Source organism: Quercus lobata, chromosome 4, assembly GCF_001633185.2.
Source record: "Quercus lobata isolate SW786 chromosome 4, ValleyOak3.0 Primary Assembly, whole genome shotgun sequence".
NCBI classification, from domain to species: Eukaryota; Viridiplantae; Streptophyta; class Magnoliopsida; order Fagales; family Fagaceae; genus Quercus; species Quercus lobata.
The window spans coordinates 70,991,882-71,008,733 of NC_044907.1; the positions used below are offsets into that span (position 1 = coordinate 70,991,882).

Sequence of the window (16,852 nt, forward strand, 5' to 3'; positions counted from 1 at the left end):
TGGGCACTGCCCTCAAAAGCGTCTTTTAATGTGGGAGGGTTTCTTGTCTCAGCCCCTAATTAGTAGGTATTGTCCGCTTTGGCTATGCCTCACAATTTTGCTCAATCCCACATCGGAGAGAGACGCCTCCCATATGTGCCTTATAAACTTGAGCCCAAGATACATGTGTACCACTACTACACATGTGTAGTAGTGGTACACTCATGCTTATGCCAAACACTTATAAAGCGTGAGTGGGGCGCATCTCTTGCCGATGTGAGACTAGGGTGTCACAGGGTCAAAGCACCCAAAAGATCCCAAACCCCACACTCGGTACTGAGAACAAAACCTTGTGGATTTGGCTCCCCAAAGAGGACAAACAGCTTACGGGACGTGGAACAAAAATCCTCCCCCACAATAATAATTACTCCTTCAATATAAAATAAAAATAAATAAATAACATTTGCATAAGTTCATTAAAAAAATTTATATCTACTTTACTTTAATATAAGAATCTAAATCTTTTTTATTTTACGTAACAATTTTTTCATTCACATAACCATTATTTTTAAAACATTCACCCAACCACCTTCACACACATCAACCAAATTAATAATTAAAAAATGAAGAAAATATGCATTTTATGACTATGTAAATTTAAACAAAATATATATATAATTTTAGATAAACTAATATAAATAATTTTTTTCAATTAGTTAATAAAAGATTTGCATTTATTATATTTTACATAGACCGATACAAGTAACCATCATTTCATTAGTTCAAAAAATTAAAATACTTAGTATTTTAAAAAAAAAAAAAATTTAAGTGAAAAAAATTAATTTTGATACTTTTTTTTTATAGAAATAATTACAATATGCTGTTAACCATGTAGTTCAAACCATTTTCCTTTAGACCCTCAAGCATTTTTTATATAAGAAAGTGTCAATTTAACTACAAGCCCTTTGACAATTTTGGTAATAAATATTATAATAACTAAAACATTTTCCTTCTGACTTGAGATATTCTAGTCTATTATAAAAAGTATATTTATATTAAGTAAATTTTATGGCATTCTTATCCTCAGTTGTGAAAAAAAAGAAGAAAGCGCTAGCAATAAGTCATTTTAGTGAAAGCCGCCTGACCAACCCCTTGACTATCAGCCCGTTTGGTTCCACTTTTTGAGCCCAAAAAGGGCGTTTTCAAAAAAGCTCAACCTAGTTTTGCGTTTGGTAAGCTCAAAACGCAACTTTTTTATAAAAGTTGCGTTTTGAACTTTTATAAAAAACTGAGGGCAAAACGCGGAAGGAAAATGGTGAGGCAGCGGTCCATAAATCAAAACGCGCTATGCGCGTTTTGTTATATTACCGTTGCAATAACCAAAAAGACCATTTTACCCAGCAGTTTGACGCCCCTCATCTGTCATCTCTACTCTCCCTTCGCATTTGACGCCTCCATCTCTTCTCTCTGCCTTCGTAAGTCTCTCTACTCTCTGTCTTTTTTCTTTGTCTTCCTTTTCTTCTTCCGCTTCGTCTTCCTCTTCTTCTTCTTTCTTTCTTTCTTTCTGGTTCTTCCTCTCTGTAAGTCTTTCTGTAGTTTTGGATTGTGGTTTGTTTTATGGGTAATGATTTTTCTGTGTGTTCTTTGGGTTGATTTCTCATGGGTATGGGTTGTTTTGATTTGGACCGAACCTGGGTTGATTCTCATGGGTCTGATTTGGGTTTTTTTGGTTTTGATTTCTTTGTTCTTTGGTTGATTTCTCATGGATCTGGGTTTGATTTCTCTGTTCTTTGGTTGATTTCTCACTTTTGGTGTGTGGGTTTTGATTTCTCAGGTACCAAAAACACTGATCTGCTACCAAAAACCAGGTACCAACACTGATCTGAATTTTTTTTTTACCGAGTGTGGGAAAAAAAATTCGGATCTTGCTATGAATGGGTATTGTTCCTTTACTTGTTTTGTTATTTGTTTTTGCTGATTGGAATATATAATGAAGTGTTTAGTTTGATGAATATATAATGGGTATTGTTTTCGGATCTTGCTGATTGGAATATATACATGTTCTCATGAAGTGTTTTTGTTATTTGTTTTGTTATAACAAAATTTCGGATCTTGCTATGAATGTGTATTAACTTGGAGATATTGTTATGCTTCACAGACTGGTTGTAAAATTTTGTACTCTTCGAAAAACTTATATATTTCAGTTGTATTAGCTTGTGTTTTGGTTTGTAACATTTAACGTCTAGATCAATGATACAATTTATTTTTATTCGCCTCTCCCTGTAATGGACGTTTAGATTTCACTTTTCTGTGTTTTCCTTTACTGATGTCAAAGCAGTTCAAGCAAGTATTAGCAAAGGTTATATGATTAAATTATTTTAATTCCCCAGGATACTAATCGTAAAGTTGTTGCTTTGTAAGTTCATGATATAAGCTGTACAATGGCGTATGGATTCTTTGATGCAAGAAATTATACTTGAAGGACCTTCTTCATTAGTTACTGATGTTTGTTAAGTCAGCTAAATAATCTTATTGGAACAAGCTTTTGATATTTTCATTAAGTATTGGGTACACTGTCTACTGGAATAACAAATATGCCTTTGAACATTTTTTATACAACTCAATTGTTGTTTGGATGGTATCATCTCCTAATTGAATCTTGATTAGTGTACGCTTTTGACCCTTAAAATTTTGAGTTGCTTTTATTTTGGCCTTGTACGTTTCAAAATTTTATTTTGGCATTTTATGTTTGATTCCATTTTCATATTAGTTCTACTGTCTATTTCCATTAGTAATTTGATCATCCATTATAAGTTTTTCTACCTACAATTAAATTCTTGCATTCCACAACATTTTAGAGATAGTATTCCATGAAATAGTTAAATCTAAAGGGTGTCTGTTGGTTAGATTACTGAAAATGGATAGCATGACCAATATTAAAAAGGAATCAAACATCAAGGGTCAAAATAAAAATAATCCCAAATGTTAAGGTCCAAAAATGTATTTTAGTCTAAAATCTTCATATCTTGGGAAGACAAACTTTTTAGATTGACATAATCTGTTCCAAAACTTCCAATCCAGCAATTTCTCATCTGATTTGCTTGAAATCTAGCAAAAATTCTTGCTTGCAACATTCAGTTTAGGGCATATCTTCTTTGTTAGGTAGCAGGAAGACATGATAAATGATAGAATGGATTGAGCTAGGCGGTTTATTAGAGTACTCCTATCTGCCCATTGAAGGATGCTTTTTCTCCCATCTAAATCCATTCAACTTAGATCCTATCTTCTTCTAAAAAAAAAGAAAGAAATAGATTATATCTTACCTTTAACAAATTGCAAGGCTTGGATTTTTGTGTCTGGTTAAGCGCCCTAAATAATTGGTGCTCTAGTAATTTGAATTTCTAAAACATGGCTCAAAAAGTTCTAGGCCCAATAGACCCTTGCAATCACAAAAGTGCTAGCCTACTTATGTCTTTGTTAAAAGTCCGGATACCAAAATTCTACTTTTTATCTTTGACACCTATGTCGTAAATGTACTAGTTGTTTATATCTTTTTCTTTTCTTTGTTTAGCTCTTACCAGGAGTTAGTTTGTCTTCTTACCAGGATAACAAAATTTCGGATCTTGCTATGAATATATAACACTGATCTGAATTTTTTTTTTTTTTTTTACCGAGTGTGCTATTTTGATGACATAGGCAAGTGGTTAGATGTTTGCTGTCCCTTTGATTTAGTTCTGTCCCTCTCTATCATACATGTATATGCTTTCTCATACCTTCTATTACCCTGATTGTGATATGTTTGATGTTCATGACCTCTGTAATATGTATATATGCATGACTAACTCTCCTTAGAAAGAGCCTAACCCTGCTTTGTAATTCTGTTTGGACCTGCTAGTCCTTGTACCTATTTGTTTTGATCTTAATAAAAAATTTATGGTTTTGCTAATATGCTTCAACCTCACTGGTTAACTTTATAGATGGGTAAAAACACAACTTCCAACCCTGAGGCAAAAAAGACTAGAGCATTATGGGATAATAATTCAAGCTGGACCACTACTTTTTGTAATTTTTGTGTGGAACAGATTCAACTTGGGAATAGGAATAAAGGTGCTGCCTTTAGTCCCGTAGGTTGGACCACTATAGTGACCAAATTTTGTGATGAGACCGGTCAAAATTATGATAGGGAGCAATTAAAAAGTAGGTGGGATGTGTTAAAAGGTGATTGGAGATTGTGGGAACAATTGAGGAACCATGGCACAGGTTTAGGTTGGGATGCAGTGAAGGGAATGATTCTTGCTACTGATGATTGGTGGGACTGAAAGTTGAAGGTGAGTTGAGTATTTTATTAATATGTAGTTAGTTGGAAATAGTTTTTTTATATTGTTGTTATCTGAGTGAAAGCACTTTTACATTTTGTAGGAATTACCCAAAGCAAAAAAAATTCGAGAGAAAGGTCTACAGAATCTAGAACAACTTGATATAATGTTTAGGGATGTTGCAGCAACTGGAGTAGCTGCATGGCCCCTTCTTCAAATACACTCCCTCCAACAATGCCACAAGAGGGTGCTGGTGATTCGGATGGTAGCTCCGAATTTAAGGATAATCAATGTGACATGAGTTTAGACATTGATAGTTTGCAGCAAGGACATACTAGTCAATCACGTAGTTCAGGACTTAAGCGAACTAGTGAATCAATACCCTCACAGAAGAAAAAGAAGAAGATAGGGGGAGCTGCAATGTTGGACAATTGTATTAGTCAATTAATAACTGTATGTCAGAATAAGTCTGAAGGTACTTCTCGAGAGTCACCAAGTTCAGTTGATAATGTCATGACAATTGTGAAAGCACTTCCTGGAGTGGATAATAAGTTTGTGGTTTAAGCTTCCTTAGCGTTACTAAAAAAGTCACATAGGGAGATGTTTCTAACTTTCAAGGAGCCAGAGTTACAGCTGGCGTACTTACAAGAATTGATTTGTTGGAAGCAAAAGAAGTGACCAACCTTATGTGGTACTCTATATTAGCTTAGGACTAATATTAGCTTATGACTAATATTAGCTTTATGTTGTATTAGTTATGTTGTATTAACTATGTTGTATCAACTTTAAACAAAGTTATGTGATATTTAGTATTAGCTTTGGACTAATATATGTGTAATGTAAACACATTTCGACTAATATTAGCTTTTTGTTGTATTAACTTTAAAATAAGTTCTGTAATATTTAGTATTAGCTTTGGATTAATATATGTGTAATGTAAACACATTTGAAGCAACTGTTACAGTGTTATGTACTTGATGTTCTGAATTGTGTTGGTATATATGCAATGTGTTTCTAGTCAACCGTTACACCTTTGTTACTTTGTTGATTACTATGTTGATTTATATTAAGTATTAGCAATGGTTGATTATTTGTTACTTTGTTGTGTAGCCTAAACCAATATGGATGATTATAATGGTACTTATGAGAGTGGCAATTTTATGGAACTATTAATGGATGGGGATTACAGAAATTATTGTGATTATCATGATGCTGGTGATTATAATAATGCTGACAATAATAATGATGGTGATAACAATGATGATGATGATGGTGATAACAATGATGATGATGATGAGAGTAGTGATAATGATGATTACAGTGACAGTGATTCTGATGATGATGATAGTAACGACGATTCTGATGAGTTTTACCAGCTTGTGGCAGTTACTTGCGAAGCAGTTGTGACATATTTCAATAAGTACATTAATAAGACTCCTTGTTATGATTTTGAACAAACAAGGTGGGCTTGGATGAGACGTTGTATGGAAGGTAATGAGAAATTGTCTTACAACATGTTTAGAATGAAAAATGAGGTGTTTCTTAATTTGTGTCAAGTTTTAGAACGTGACTTTGGACTTCAACATTCAAGGAATATAAGATTAGAAGAGTCAGTGGCAATCTGTTTAATGATACTTGGTCATGGAACATGTAACCGAATGGTTCAAGAAATATTTCAACATTCAGGTGAAACCATAAGTAGACATTTTGAGAAGATGATCACTCTGTTGGGTGCTCGCTTTGCAGCTGCATATGTAAAGCCTTCAGATCCAACTTTTAGTGAAGTTCCAACCAAAATACAAGACCATCCAATTTATTGGCCACATTTCAAAGTATGTGTACTATTGTATATTTGAATAAGTGTTATTGTCTATAAGATAATACAATCCATGTGGAACTGAAAGCTATTAATGTTTTTATTAGGATTGCATCGGTGCGATTAATGGCACACATGTGACAGCGGTTGTACTTACTGAGAAGTCCATTCCATACTTTGGAAGAAAGGGATATCCAACCCAAAATGTGATGGCTGCATGTGATTTTGATATGTTATTCACATTTGTTTTGCCTGGATGGGAAGGTGCAGCACACGACACTCACATTTTTCTTGATACTATTCGTAAACAGAGTAACAACTTTCCGCACCCACCACCAGGTTTGTAATTGGTTAATCAATTGTTCATTATAATTACATATTATATGAGTGTGTTAAAACAATTGAATTTTTTTTTTCTAGGGAAATATTATGTAGTTGATTCTGGATACCCAATGATGAAAGGTTATTTGGCACCATACAAAGGGATATCATACCATCTTCAAGACTTTCGAAGGAGAGGTGGAAGCCCTAGAACTAGACATGAAAAATTTAATCATGCTCACTCATCTCTTCGATGTACGATTGAGCGCACTTTTGGTGTGTGGAAGAATAAATGGAGAATTATCAGAAACATGCCATCTTTTCCATTCCATATCCAAATGCTTATTGTATCTGCTACTATGACTCTTCATAATTTTGTTAGACTAAATGATAGGGATGATAGGGGCTTCATAAACGCCAATCGAGATTCAATTTCTAGAAGAGAAAATAATAGTGAAGCAGATAGCAGTTATGAGCAGAATTCAGGATCTTTAACAGACCCTGCGATGGTGGTTCTTTGTGATTCCATTGCTAATTCCATTTGGGGGGATAATAATTAGTAGTTGTCTTTTTTTTTTATAATATCCTGTAGTACAATTTAAACTTGGGTTATTGGTATATATTTTATCATCTTTTTTTACATTTTTATGTAGTACAATTTAAACTTAGATTATTGGTGTATATTTTATCATCTTTTTACATTTTTATTTTGTGCTTCATGTTGATGGAAATTATTTAGATTTAATTAATATTATTATTATTATTGTTTAGTAAGTATATGAAATAATAGATGATTTAATAAGTATGAAATAAACTCACATCCACCAAAAAAAAAAAAGTTTGAAATAAATTCTCTTATATATACATTGTCCTTTTTGGTCATTTACCCCTCAAAAAGCCACTTTTAACAGTTTTTACCAAATACTCAACTTTTTCATTATGCAATTTTTAACAACTTTTACCAAACACTCAGTTTTTTGAAACTCCACTTTTTTATTATGCACTTTTTCAAAAAACTGAACCAAACTCACCCTATAAATCGACGCTCTCTTCCATGTTTCTTTGCACCCCTTGACGGACTCTCATCAATAGCGAAAGAGAAAAGGGTCACGACTATTTTGTTTTGTTTTGTTTTTTTGTATTTTAGTAAAGCAAAAGAGATGTAGAGCGACAGACTCAACACCCAATGAAAGGCCAGAAAAGTGACATAGACTGAGGGACTCAACAGTCAATGAAAAAGTGAGAAATGCAAAAGTGATAAATTATTTGACGAAAGCAATGACATCGTCCAGAGCCGCCACTACCTAACCAACCCCTTAACTATAAATTGAAGCTCTCTTCCAAGTCTCTTTGCACTCTCTCACACTTATTTTTGCATTTCTCTCATTTGCTTCAACACCTAGAGTTCAGTGACAATGGCGGGCGAGGTGGTTCTGTTGAATTTCTGGCCTAGTCTGTTTGGGTTGAGGGTCAGGATTGCTCTGGCTGAGAAGGCTATCAAGCACGAGTACAAGGAAGAGGACTTGAGCAACAAGAGCCCTCTGCTTTTAGAGATGAACCCCATTATCAAGCAGATCCCAGTTCTAATCCACAACGGGAAGCCTGTGTGTGAGTCCCTCCTCATTGTTCAGTACATAGACGAGGTCTGGAATGATAAGTCTCCATTGTTGCCCTCTGATCCTTACCAGAGAGCTCAAGCCAGGTTCTGGGCTGATTTTGTTGATAAGAAGGTACCTTTTGTACAATTTCTTTTCCTAGTGTTTTTCTTTGTCTCAGTTTTCATTGGTGTCTGAGTCTCATACATTTGACCTTTTTTTTTTATTTTTTTATTTTTTTATAGTTTTTTAATGTTCAGTTAATACTTAATACTAGGTGAAATATTTTGGTTTATGTTTATGAGGTTGGATTCGCTAGATTTCTTTAAAAAAAATGTTATGTTGGAATGTTTATAGATTCTATTATAATTTACTAATTCGTAGGTCATGTCAAGGCAGTGATTCTATTATAATATATTTTATATTTGACCAAAGAACTTGAAAGAAATAAGAGCAGGGAGAAAAAGAAGGAAAGAAAATTTGATGGTTTATATTTGCTTTTCATTGACCATGTTCAATTTATGTAGTTGTTGGGTACCAAATTCAAACATTATTTCTTTCCACTCTTAGCATTAGTCATGTTCAAGACCCATTCGTTTGTGCGTGAGCCACTAATTAAAATAAAAGTTATGAGAGGTCTGTAGTCTCTCTCTATACAATCAAGAACATATTTTATGGGCCTTTCCCACTTGCTAAGTTCTAGAGAAACATTCAGTTTGCCCAGTAGACTTGATTTGAAATTCATCGCTGTCATTGTTCAACCTAGTAAGACAATGTGTGGAAAATTCAGGTTTATGTAGCTTCAAGGAAGGTATGGAGGCCAAAAAGAGAAGAGCAAGAGTAAGGCAAGAAGGAATTCCTTGAAACCTTAAAGACAATGGAGGGGGAGCTTGGTGACAAGCCTTACTTTGGGGGTGAAACATTTGGGTATGTGGACATTTCTCTTATCCCCTTCTACAGCTGGTTCCATGCCTACAAGGTCTTAGACAATATCAATATGGAGGCGGTCCAGGCGGAGTGCCCCAAGATTATCGCGTGGGCTAAGAGGTGCATGCAGAAGGTGGCTGTGGGCAAGACTTTTCCTGACCCGAAGAAGGTTTATGAGTTTGTTGCTCAGACAAGGAAAAAGTATGTTTCGGCGTAGAGGAACGATTAGGCCTCAATCTGCTGGAAGTGCTAGCATATGATGGTTTTGGATGGTTATGTAACAGCGTTGTTTTTTTGTAATGTTTAAGTTTGGATTTATTTCATAGTGTCCGTTTAGCTTGCAAGACACTTTGACGTGTCAGCTGAGCATTTCTAGAGGGCATGTATTGTACTGTTTTCTTGTAAGATACTATGATGTGTTTCTGCTGAGCCTTAGATCTAAAGGGCTTGTACCGAATCATAAATAAGAAAGACACTTTGTTGTATGAGCTAAATTTTAGATCAAACTTATTCAAACTCTTACCATTTTGCCATCAAGTGTATATAAAAGTATCGGTACCAACAATCCGAGGAAACAAAACTTTCAACTTTTTATAATATTTTTTACACTCTTAACATAGAATGTTGTGATTGGGACAATTGCAAAAGTGGCATAAGTGATGGTTTCATGTAAAAGCGATATTTGTTCTAATAACAAGTTGTTACCTTAGCAAGTTTTGAATAATATTGTGAAATATATATATATATATATATTCTATTGTATATTATATGGTCATAAAAATATAAAATAGAAAGCATTACCGTATGTAGTGAATAATCACAATATATATATATATATATATATTAATACACTCATGTCACCCAAGTAATCATTAATAAGTGAATAATCAAATATGAGAATGAATCCGTCAAATTCACGTGAAATATTTTGTTTTTTTTTTTCTTTCTATGGGCAAAAACTGAAAAACATATCTTCATTCCAATATTTTTTGGTGGAACAACATTTCATGTAAAGTCAATTGAATAATTAAGGCACAAATCCATTCAATTTATCATAATAAAATAGAGTTTATAATACTGTTTTGAAGATTGGAGATCGGTAAGATCTATAGAAGAAACTACTTAGATTACTGCACATAAAACATTTTCACAATCTTATAGTTGTGAATTAAATTTTTTAAGATTAGTGCTCTTATGTTTTTTTCCCCTCGCTATTAATGCTTTACATATTTCTAATCCATGTAAAGGCCAATCACAAAATAATATTTGTTCACTTATGGCCACCTTGCATTTCATGGAGATCTATTAAGTAAAAAATATGCTTTTATTTTTAAGAAGTAAACAATATGCTATTTTTTCAATTCACATAGGGATTGTTGCAATACATGAAGCAAGTTGTGATTGTGTTTAGTTGAGATTGACAATTCAACATATTTAAGAACAATGAGGATTTTCATTAATCAAAGATAACTCCGCAATATTATACGAAGACAATGTAGTTTGTATCACTTATATTAGACATTCATTTCAAATAAAATGTTCCTATAAATGTTTCATAAATCAATACCATAATTAAGACATTCGTTAACATTTTTCACTATTTAATGGTTAACTTTTGATAGAGGCATAGTTTTGAATATTCTTACTAGTGTTGAGTTGGGTTTGATTGTAAGAAATGCAATGAGGTTTGTGTTGTTAGTGCTGGTTGATATGTTTGTAGATTGAGATTATTGATTTTTTTAGGCTATTAAATTTATGTGACATAAATAAATTAAAATAATAATATAGTATGATATGATTGGACCTATTGTATGATGGGTTTATGTGAATTTTAACTGCTACCTTAACAACCAACTTGGATAGAAAAGCTTGTAATATAGGAAAAAATAAAATTTTAATTTGAGATGAAATAAAAATAACATTAAACTTAAAGGAAAAAATTTAGTTACAAAATTCTTTGTAATATAAGGCTATAGCCTTACTCAATATCATTCACATTACTACATATTTTAAAAATCTAACCGTTAAATTGCATATTCTTTACATTCTTAATACACATATCAAATTTTATGTCAATTGGATATTATTTACTATATAATTTATAAGCTTACATTTTATACATAATTTTAAACTACAAAAACTTACGATTTAAACAATTTATTGACGACATAGTTATTGATCTTTAATTTAATAGAAATTTTGCAAATATGGAGGATATAAGAAAAAAATGTAATCTAACGGTGAATTTGTCAAAATTCACTTCCAATAAAAAGATATTAAATAAGGTTATAGCCTTAGGCTACGACCAATTTTGTTACTGAACTTTGTCCAAACTTAAATTATGTGATGTATAATTTAGTCAAAAAGAAAATATTTTACTGAAAAAAAAAATCAAAACTCTTTAGAAATGTAAAAGCGATTCAAATATATTATCACAAGGAAGAGGACTTGATGAATGACAACAAGAGCCCTCTGCTTTTAGAGATGAATCCCATTCACAAGAAGATCCCAGTTTTTATCCACAACAGGAAACCAGTGTGTGTGTCACTTGTCATTGTTTAGTACATAGATGAGGTTTGGAATGACAAGTCTCCATTGTTACCCTCTGATCCTTACCAAAGAGCTCAAGCCAAGTTCTGGGCTGATTTTGTTGATACAAAGGTACATTTTGTGCATTTTCTTTTCATTATATGTTATTATCCTAAAATTTATTTTTCTTAACTTCTTAGAATGATTACCAGTAAGAAAGTGAATTGATTAAAGTAGAAGAAGAAAAAAATTTGACAAAGTAGAACCAAAAATAAATTTATTAAAAGAAATAAATAAAAGGGTAAAAAGCATGATTTCAAATAGAATAGAATAAAGAAGTAGAATATATGTATAACTTTGGAAGGTTTTGTTACGCGGTGTCTCATAGAAGTAGAATAATGGGTTCAGATGAGAACTAATAAGAATTTATCACATCAACAGTTTATAAAAAAAATGTAAAATAGTTTACGATTGTAGTATTACTCAAAATTAAAATCTAAATCATGCTTTCTGTGTGTGTGTGTGTGTGTGTGGTTGTGGGGGGGGGGGGAGTCATATTTGTAAATTGGCATATCTAAGACAAAATACATTTTATGTGTAATTGAGTCTTAGTTTCTAGTGTGTTCAAAAAGACTTTTAAATAGTTATATAAATGGTATTATTAAAGACACAAGAATACTCAAAAAATTGCTCAAAAAAAAACCTAAAATTGCAGATGTCAATACCTGTTCGATACCTATTGATCTATCAAGGTTTAATGAACCTCAATACCTAATGTACAGAGAGACAGAGAGATAGACACTTAATATGAGTTGCTTCGACTTTTTGTGCTCCTTAGGGTATTGTGCCAAGCTGCTTCTAGATGTGATGTTTCAGGTGTGGATTGAAGAACTCTACCAGAGCAACAACAATCACAGTTGTTGTGGTATTAGTCATGTACTAAGATCCGTGTAAAAGAGAAGTCTCTATAATAACAAATACAATTAGGTATTGGAGTTGATACTGGTATAGATCATATGTTCTACTGTACGTAGATACACTACAAGAAAAGAGTCTCGAAAGGCAATAGCAAGGGCATATGGCTCTTGAAGGTCATCGTATTTGCTCTTGTTGCTAAAAAAGATTTTGCGACCATGTCTTTGCAAATAGATAATTTACAAAAGCAATTTACTATCGTTACTAAACAAATCCGCCTTCACAAACATATTACCAAATGACGAGAAAGTCGACAACTTATTTTTAATGAGGAGGAGTTGTCGTCGTTAAAAACTATTTGTGATGACCTTTATACCCTCGCAATTAGTTATTTGTAAATTTCAAATTAACGACATACTTTTTAGAGACAAATAATGTTGTCGCGAAAATTTTTTTGTGAGGGCTTTTAACCCCTCGGAATTAGTTAGGAATAATAGTGACGACATTAAGCTGTCGCTTAAAATGTTTTTGCAAGGAATTAAGTGACATCGCTATTTTATAAATTGCGAGGGACTTTGTCATCACTATAAAATTATTTATGACCAAATTTTTATGTTATCGGTGATAATATTTTGTATAATTTTTGAAATATCTTATTATTTATTTATTTATAGTTATTTTATATCATTTTTTTTTTAAACTATCATGTTACAATAGTACAATAATTACTAAAAATTGATCAGTTGAAGGGTAAAAATTCATATAAGTTCAAACTTTAAAATATAGAATATACAAAGAAATCCTGAAATTAAACCTTTTTTAAACTTAAACAACTAGAATTATGAAAAGATCTATACTAGTTTTCCTCTTAGTTACCCTCCAAGCTGTTTTCAACCTGCCTCATGTTATTGATTGAGTTGTCCTCTTCATCTCTACTAGTACCAACCTTAAAAAAAAATAATAATAATAAAATAAAAAAAATAAAACATTAAACATAACTCATGCACTAGAATATTAGCTTTTATAAAAATAATAACAAATAATGGTTAAAGAGAGTGCAAGAGAAATAGAGAGAACTCATGACATGTATTTTATTTATACTCACCCCTTAATCTCCATCCATCCATCCATTTATCTACCATCTTTTTCCAAAACAGTGTAGGAATGAAGGAAGGACCATTCTTATAACGATCTTCTTTCTCTGTGTACTTCTTAAAAATAGGATTTTTAATGTGAAACATCCAATCAGAATAATAGCGTTTCACCAATTCTGCAAATGCTTTCTTCACTTCCTCATCTAGTTGCTTATGCTTAAAATGTTGAGCTCTATAGCAAGCATATAAAGTTTCAAGCTCAGATTTTGGGTATTTAGTAAAAGTCGTCCAAGCTCCATTCAGATTTTGGTGAAAAAGAATAGTAATCTCTCGAGTAGCTTTTGGTGTGATGATTTTGCCTTTACTTTTACCTTCCCTTGCCATGTCTGCATTTTTTTTTTTTTTTTAATAAGCCTTTGCCACGTCTACCTACTATTAGTTAGTATTAATATGATGAAAGTGAATAATATAAATATGTATTTCGAATACGATTGTGTTAAAGACATGATCCACTAGTAAAAGATGATACTTAAGTATAAGATGATACTAGACCTTATCCTCAATCCAAGAATACTTATTGCTACAATCAACACACAAATAATTGATTTTCATATCTTTATTTATTGAATGTTTAAATGCATACTCAAGAAAATTTTCAACCCCATTAATATATCCAGTAGAATGATGCATCCAAAATTTATCAACTGACATTTTATCTACTCCCTATAAAGCATCATATTATATAACTAACAACAATAATGGTTGCTAAAACATATATAATTATGCACTCTTAAAATTAACTAGCAAAGTTAACATCGGGTCTTGTAAAATAGAAATATCAAGGATTCACATATCTGGCCACAAAATAGAAATATCAACACAACCTAAAGCAAATCTCAAGCCAAACAATTGAGATTGGACAAATATGTTGTCAACATCGTCATCCTGATTAACTTTTTCAAGTAATCTAAGATTTTCAGCTCACTACAAGCCTTACACATTTAAAACTCACATCAGAGAACTCTACAAAATTTCCAAATTTAACATTCCTTATAGTGTTTTGAAAATTACCACAATATATATATATATTCAATAACGCTCTGTTTTGATGTAAAATATTTTCAGGAAAATATTTTCATATTTTACCATGTTTGTTTTGCAGTAAAATAATTAGTCAAATGTAAAATATTTTCAGTCAAAGGAAAAATCAAAGGCAAAAACGGTAAAATATTTTACACTTAAAAAGTCGGTAAAACATTTTACAATTTCTTCCCCTCTCTCACACCCGACACTTTATCAGCTTCTGCTCTCTTAACTTTCTCAGTTCTTCCTCTCTCCATCTCTCAACTCTCTCACTCACAAGTCACAAGGCCACAACCCTCTCATCTCCACCCATCTCATACCATTGCCCACCCACTGACCGACCTCGACCGCCATCATCGGCACTACCAACCTCATCATGTTTGCACAAATCCTTCTTCTCTTCCCTCTTGCACCGCCTTGGATCTAACGATGATCTTAAGTTTTTGGTGACTACCTGATCTTGCCTCCACTAGGCTTAGATTTTTAGATTATGTTCTTTCTTTCTTGGGTTTTCGATCTGAGTTCGTGAAGGTTTTTCTTGGTTGATGGTGGTTGTCTTTTGTCTAGTTCTTCTGATCTTTTTCTTTTTTTTGGGTTTTTTTTCCGATCTGGATTTTTGGTTGATGGTGGTTGTCATTTGAGTGGTTAGTGGTGGTTTATTGGTTGGTGGCTGTTTTTTGAATGGTTGGTGGTTTTTTGGTGGTTGTTTTTCCTTTCGATGTAGAGTTTTTTTTGGGGGGGGGGGTGGGGGGGGAGTGGGGTCTGTGCACCAATTTCTCTTTGTTAAAGGTCTGTACACATTGCACAGGTTTGTGCACTAGTTTTTTTGTTGAAGGTCTGTGCACACTGCATAGGTTTGCGCACCAATTATTTTATTTTTTTTTATTTTTTATTGAAGGTCTGTGCACCAGTTGAGTTTTGAGAAGTATATGAAAAAAAAAATTTACAGTGAAGCATACAATTGAAAAATGATTTTCACTGAATTTTCATATTGACAATCAAACACGATAAAATGAAAATATTTTACTAAAAATATTTTACCTCGAAACAAATAGAGCATAAGATACAAAAGTTTGTGTTTGCCAGTATACGAGATAAAAAAAAAAAAAAAACTAATTATAAAACCATATATATCAGTATAGATATATATGACTAATTATTTTATGGGTTTATTCTAAAATACAAAAAAATTTAAAAAGTACCCATTTGTCGTTTGGTTCAAAATTAAATTTATACAATGGAAAAATTATTCATAACCTCCAAAATCCAAATTGCTAGAATTGGAAATGATAGTTGATGAAGACAACAAAAAAGAACAAATACGCGTGGCATACATTTACAAAAATCAAGCATTTTGTATAAGAGAAAATGACTGCAACTCACATTGCAGTGTGCACCGAGGCGGGACTTGAGATATGGAAGTAACTTCTTCAATTCCTTAACCATCCTACCGTTTGCACCTAATCCTTCTGCGGCAACACCAAAGTAAGGGAGAGAAGTATTTTTCTTTTCTTAAAAAATTGTAAAAAGTGAACCAAAAAAGTAGAATATGCATGTGTGTGAGAGATATACATCATCAACAAGCAGTAAGTGTAAGAGATTTTAGGGTTAAACATAGAGTGATAATTGAAAAAAAAAATATATATAGATATATATATATATATATATATAATCACACAAAAATATTAAATGAAATTGCAGAATATGATAATGAGAGAAAGGAAAATACCTCATAAACTGACGGTAAGAGCATTTTCAGCAACAATTGTAAAAAATTTAGCATTTACAATCTCAAAACACTACTTTACAATTTTAACACATCATTTTACAATATACCAAACATCAAACATTCTATTTTTTTTACAACTTCAATTAAATATTCTTTCTTTATTCTTTCTTTATGTTTTGAAATAACTACCATTAACTACCATATTTTGTACCCAACAACAACCCTCAAAATAAAACCTCTACATATGCACGTCACTCAAAATTTTTCATTTGTCGAGTCTGCATTACTACATGGATAACATACACAAGATCTTCCCATTACATTTTTCTCTGAATAGAAATCACATAGTTTTCTATTCTGATACCAAGTGACAATAGAATATTACTAGTACCATAAAACAGAATTCAAATAGTTTAGATAACTAGTTTAAGGAGAAGTTGGGCCTCATCAACGGTATAATTCAGACAGTGCTTTGAACTTGAAGCTGGCTGTATTATTGTGGGTCCATAAGTAGATAATGTACAGTCAACTAAAGTTCAATATAAAAT

General features: G+C 32.3%; 1 protein-coding gene and 2 pseudogenes across 2 annotated transcripts; all 3 read left to right on the forward strand.

Moving 5' to 3' along the window:
• The first annotated feature begins 6,291 nt into the window (after nt 1–6,291).
• On the forward strand, nt 6,292–7,002 carry LOC115983222 (protein ALP1-like). The gene is made up of 2 exons (XM_031105863.1): nt 6,292–6,450; nt 6,532–7,002. Exons 1-2 carry the CDS (start codon nt 6,321–6,323, stop codon nt 6,990–6,992), a joined length of 591 nt encoding a protein of 196 aa, XP_030961723.1. The 5' UTR covers nt 6,292–6,320; the 3' UTR covers nt 6,993–7,002.
• Nucleotides 7,003–7,791: 789 nt separating this feature from the next.
• On the forward strand, nt 7,792–9,457 carry LOC115983219 (annotated as a pseudogene). The gene is made up of 2 exons (XR_004089915.1): nt 7,792–8,162; nt 8,818–9,457. The product of XR_004089915.1 is annotated as a glutathione S-transferase U19-like (transcript).
• A 1,291-nt stretch (nt 9,458–10,748) lies between these two features.
• LOC115985729 overlaps nt 10,749–16,852 on the forward strand; it is a 34,026-nt pseudogene continuing 27,922 nt past the window's right edge.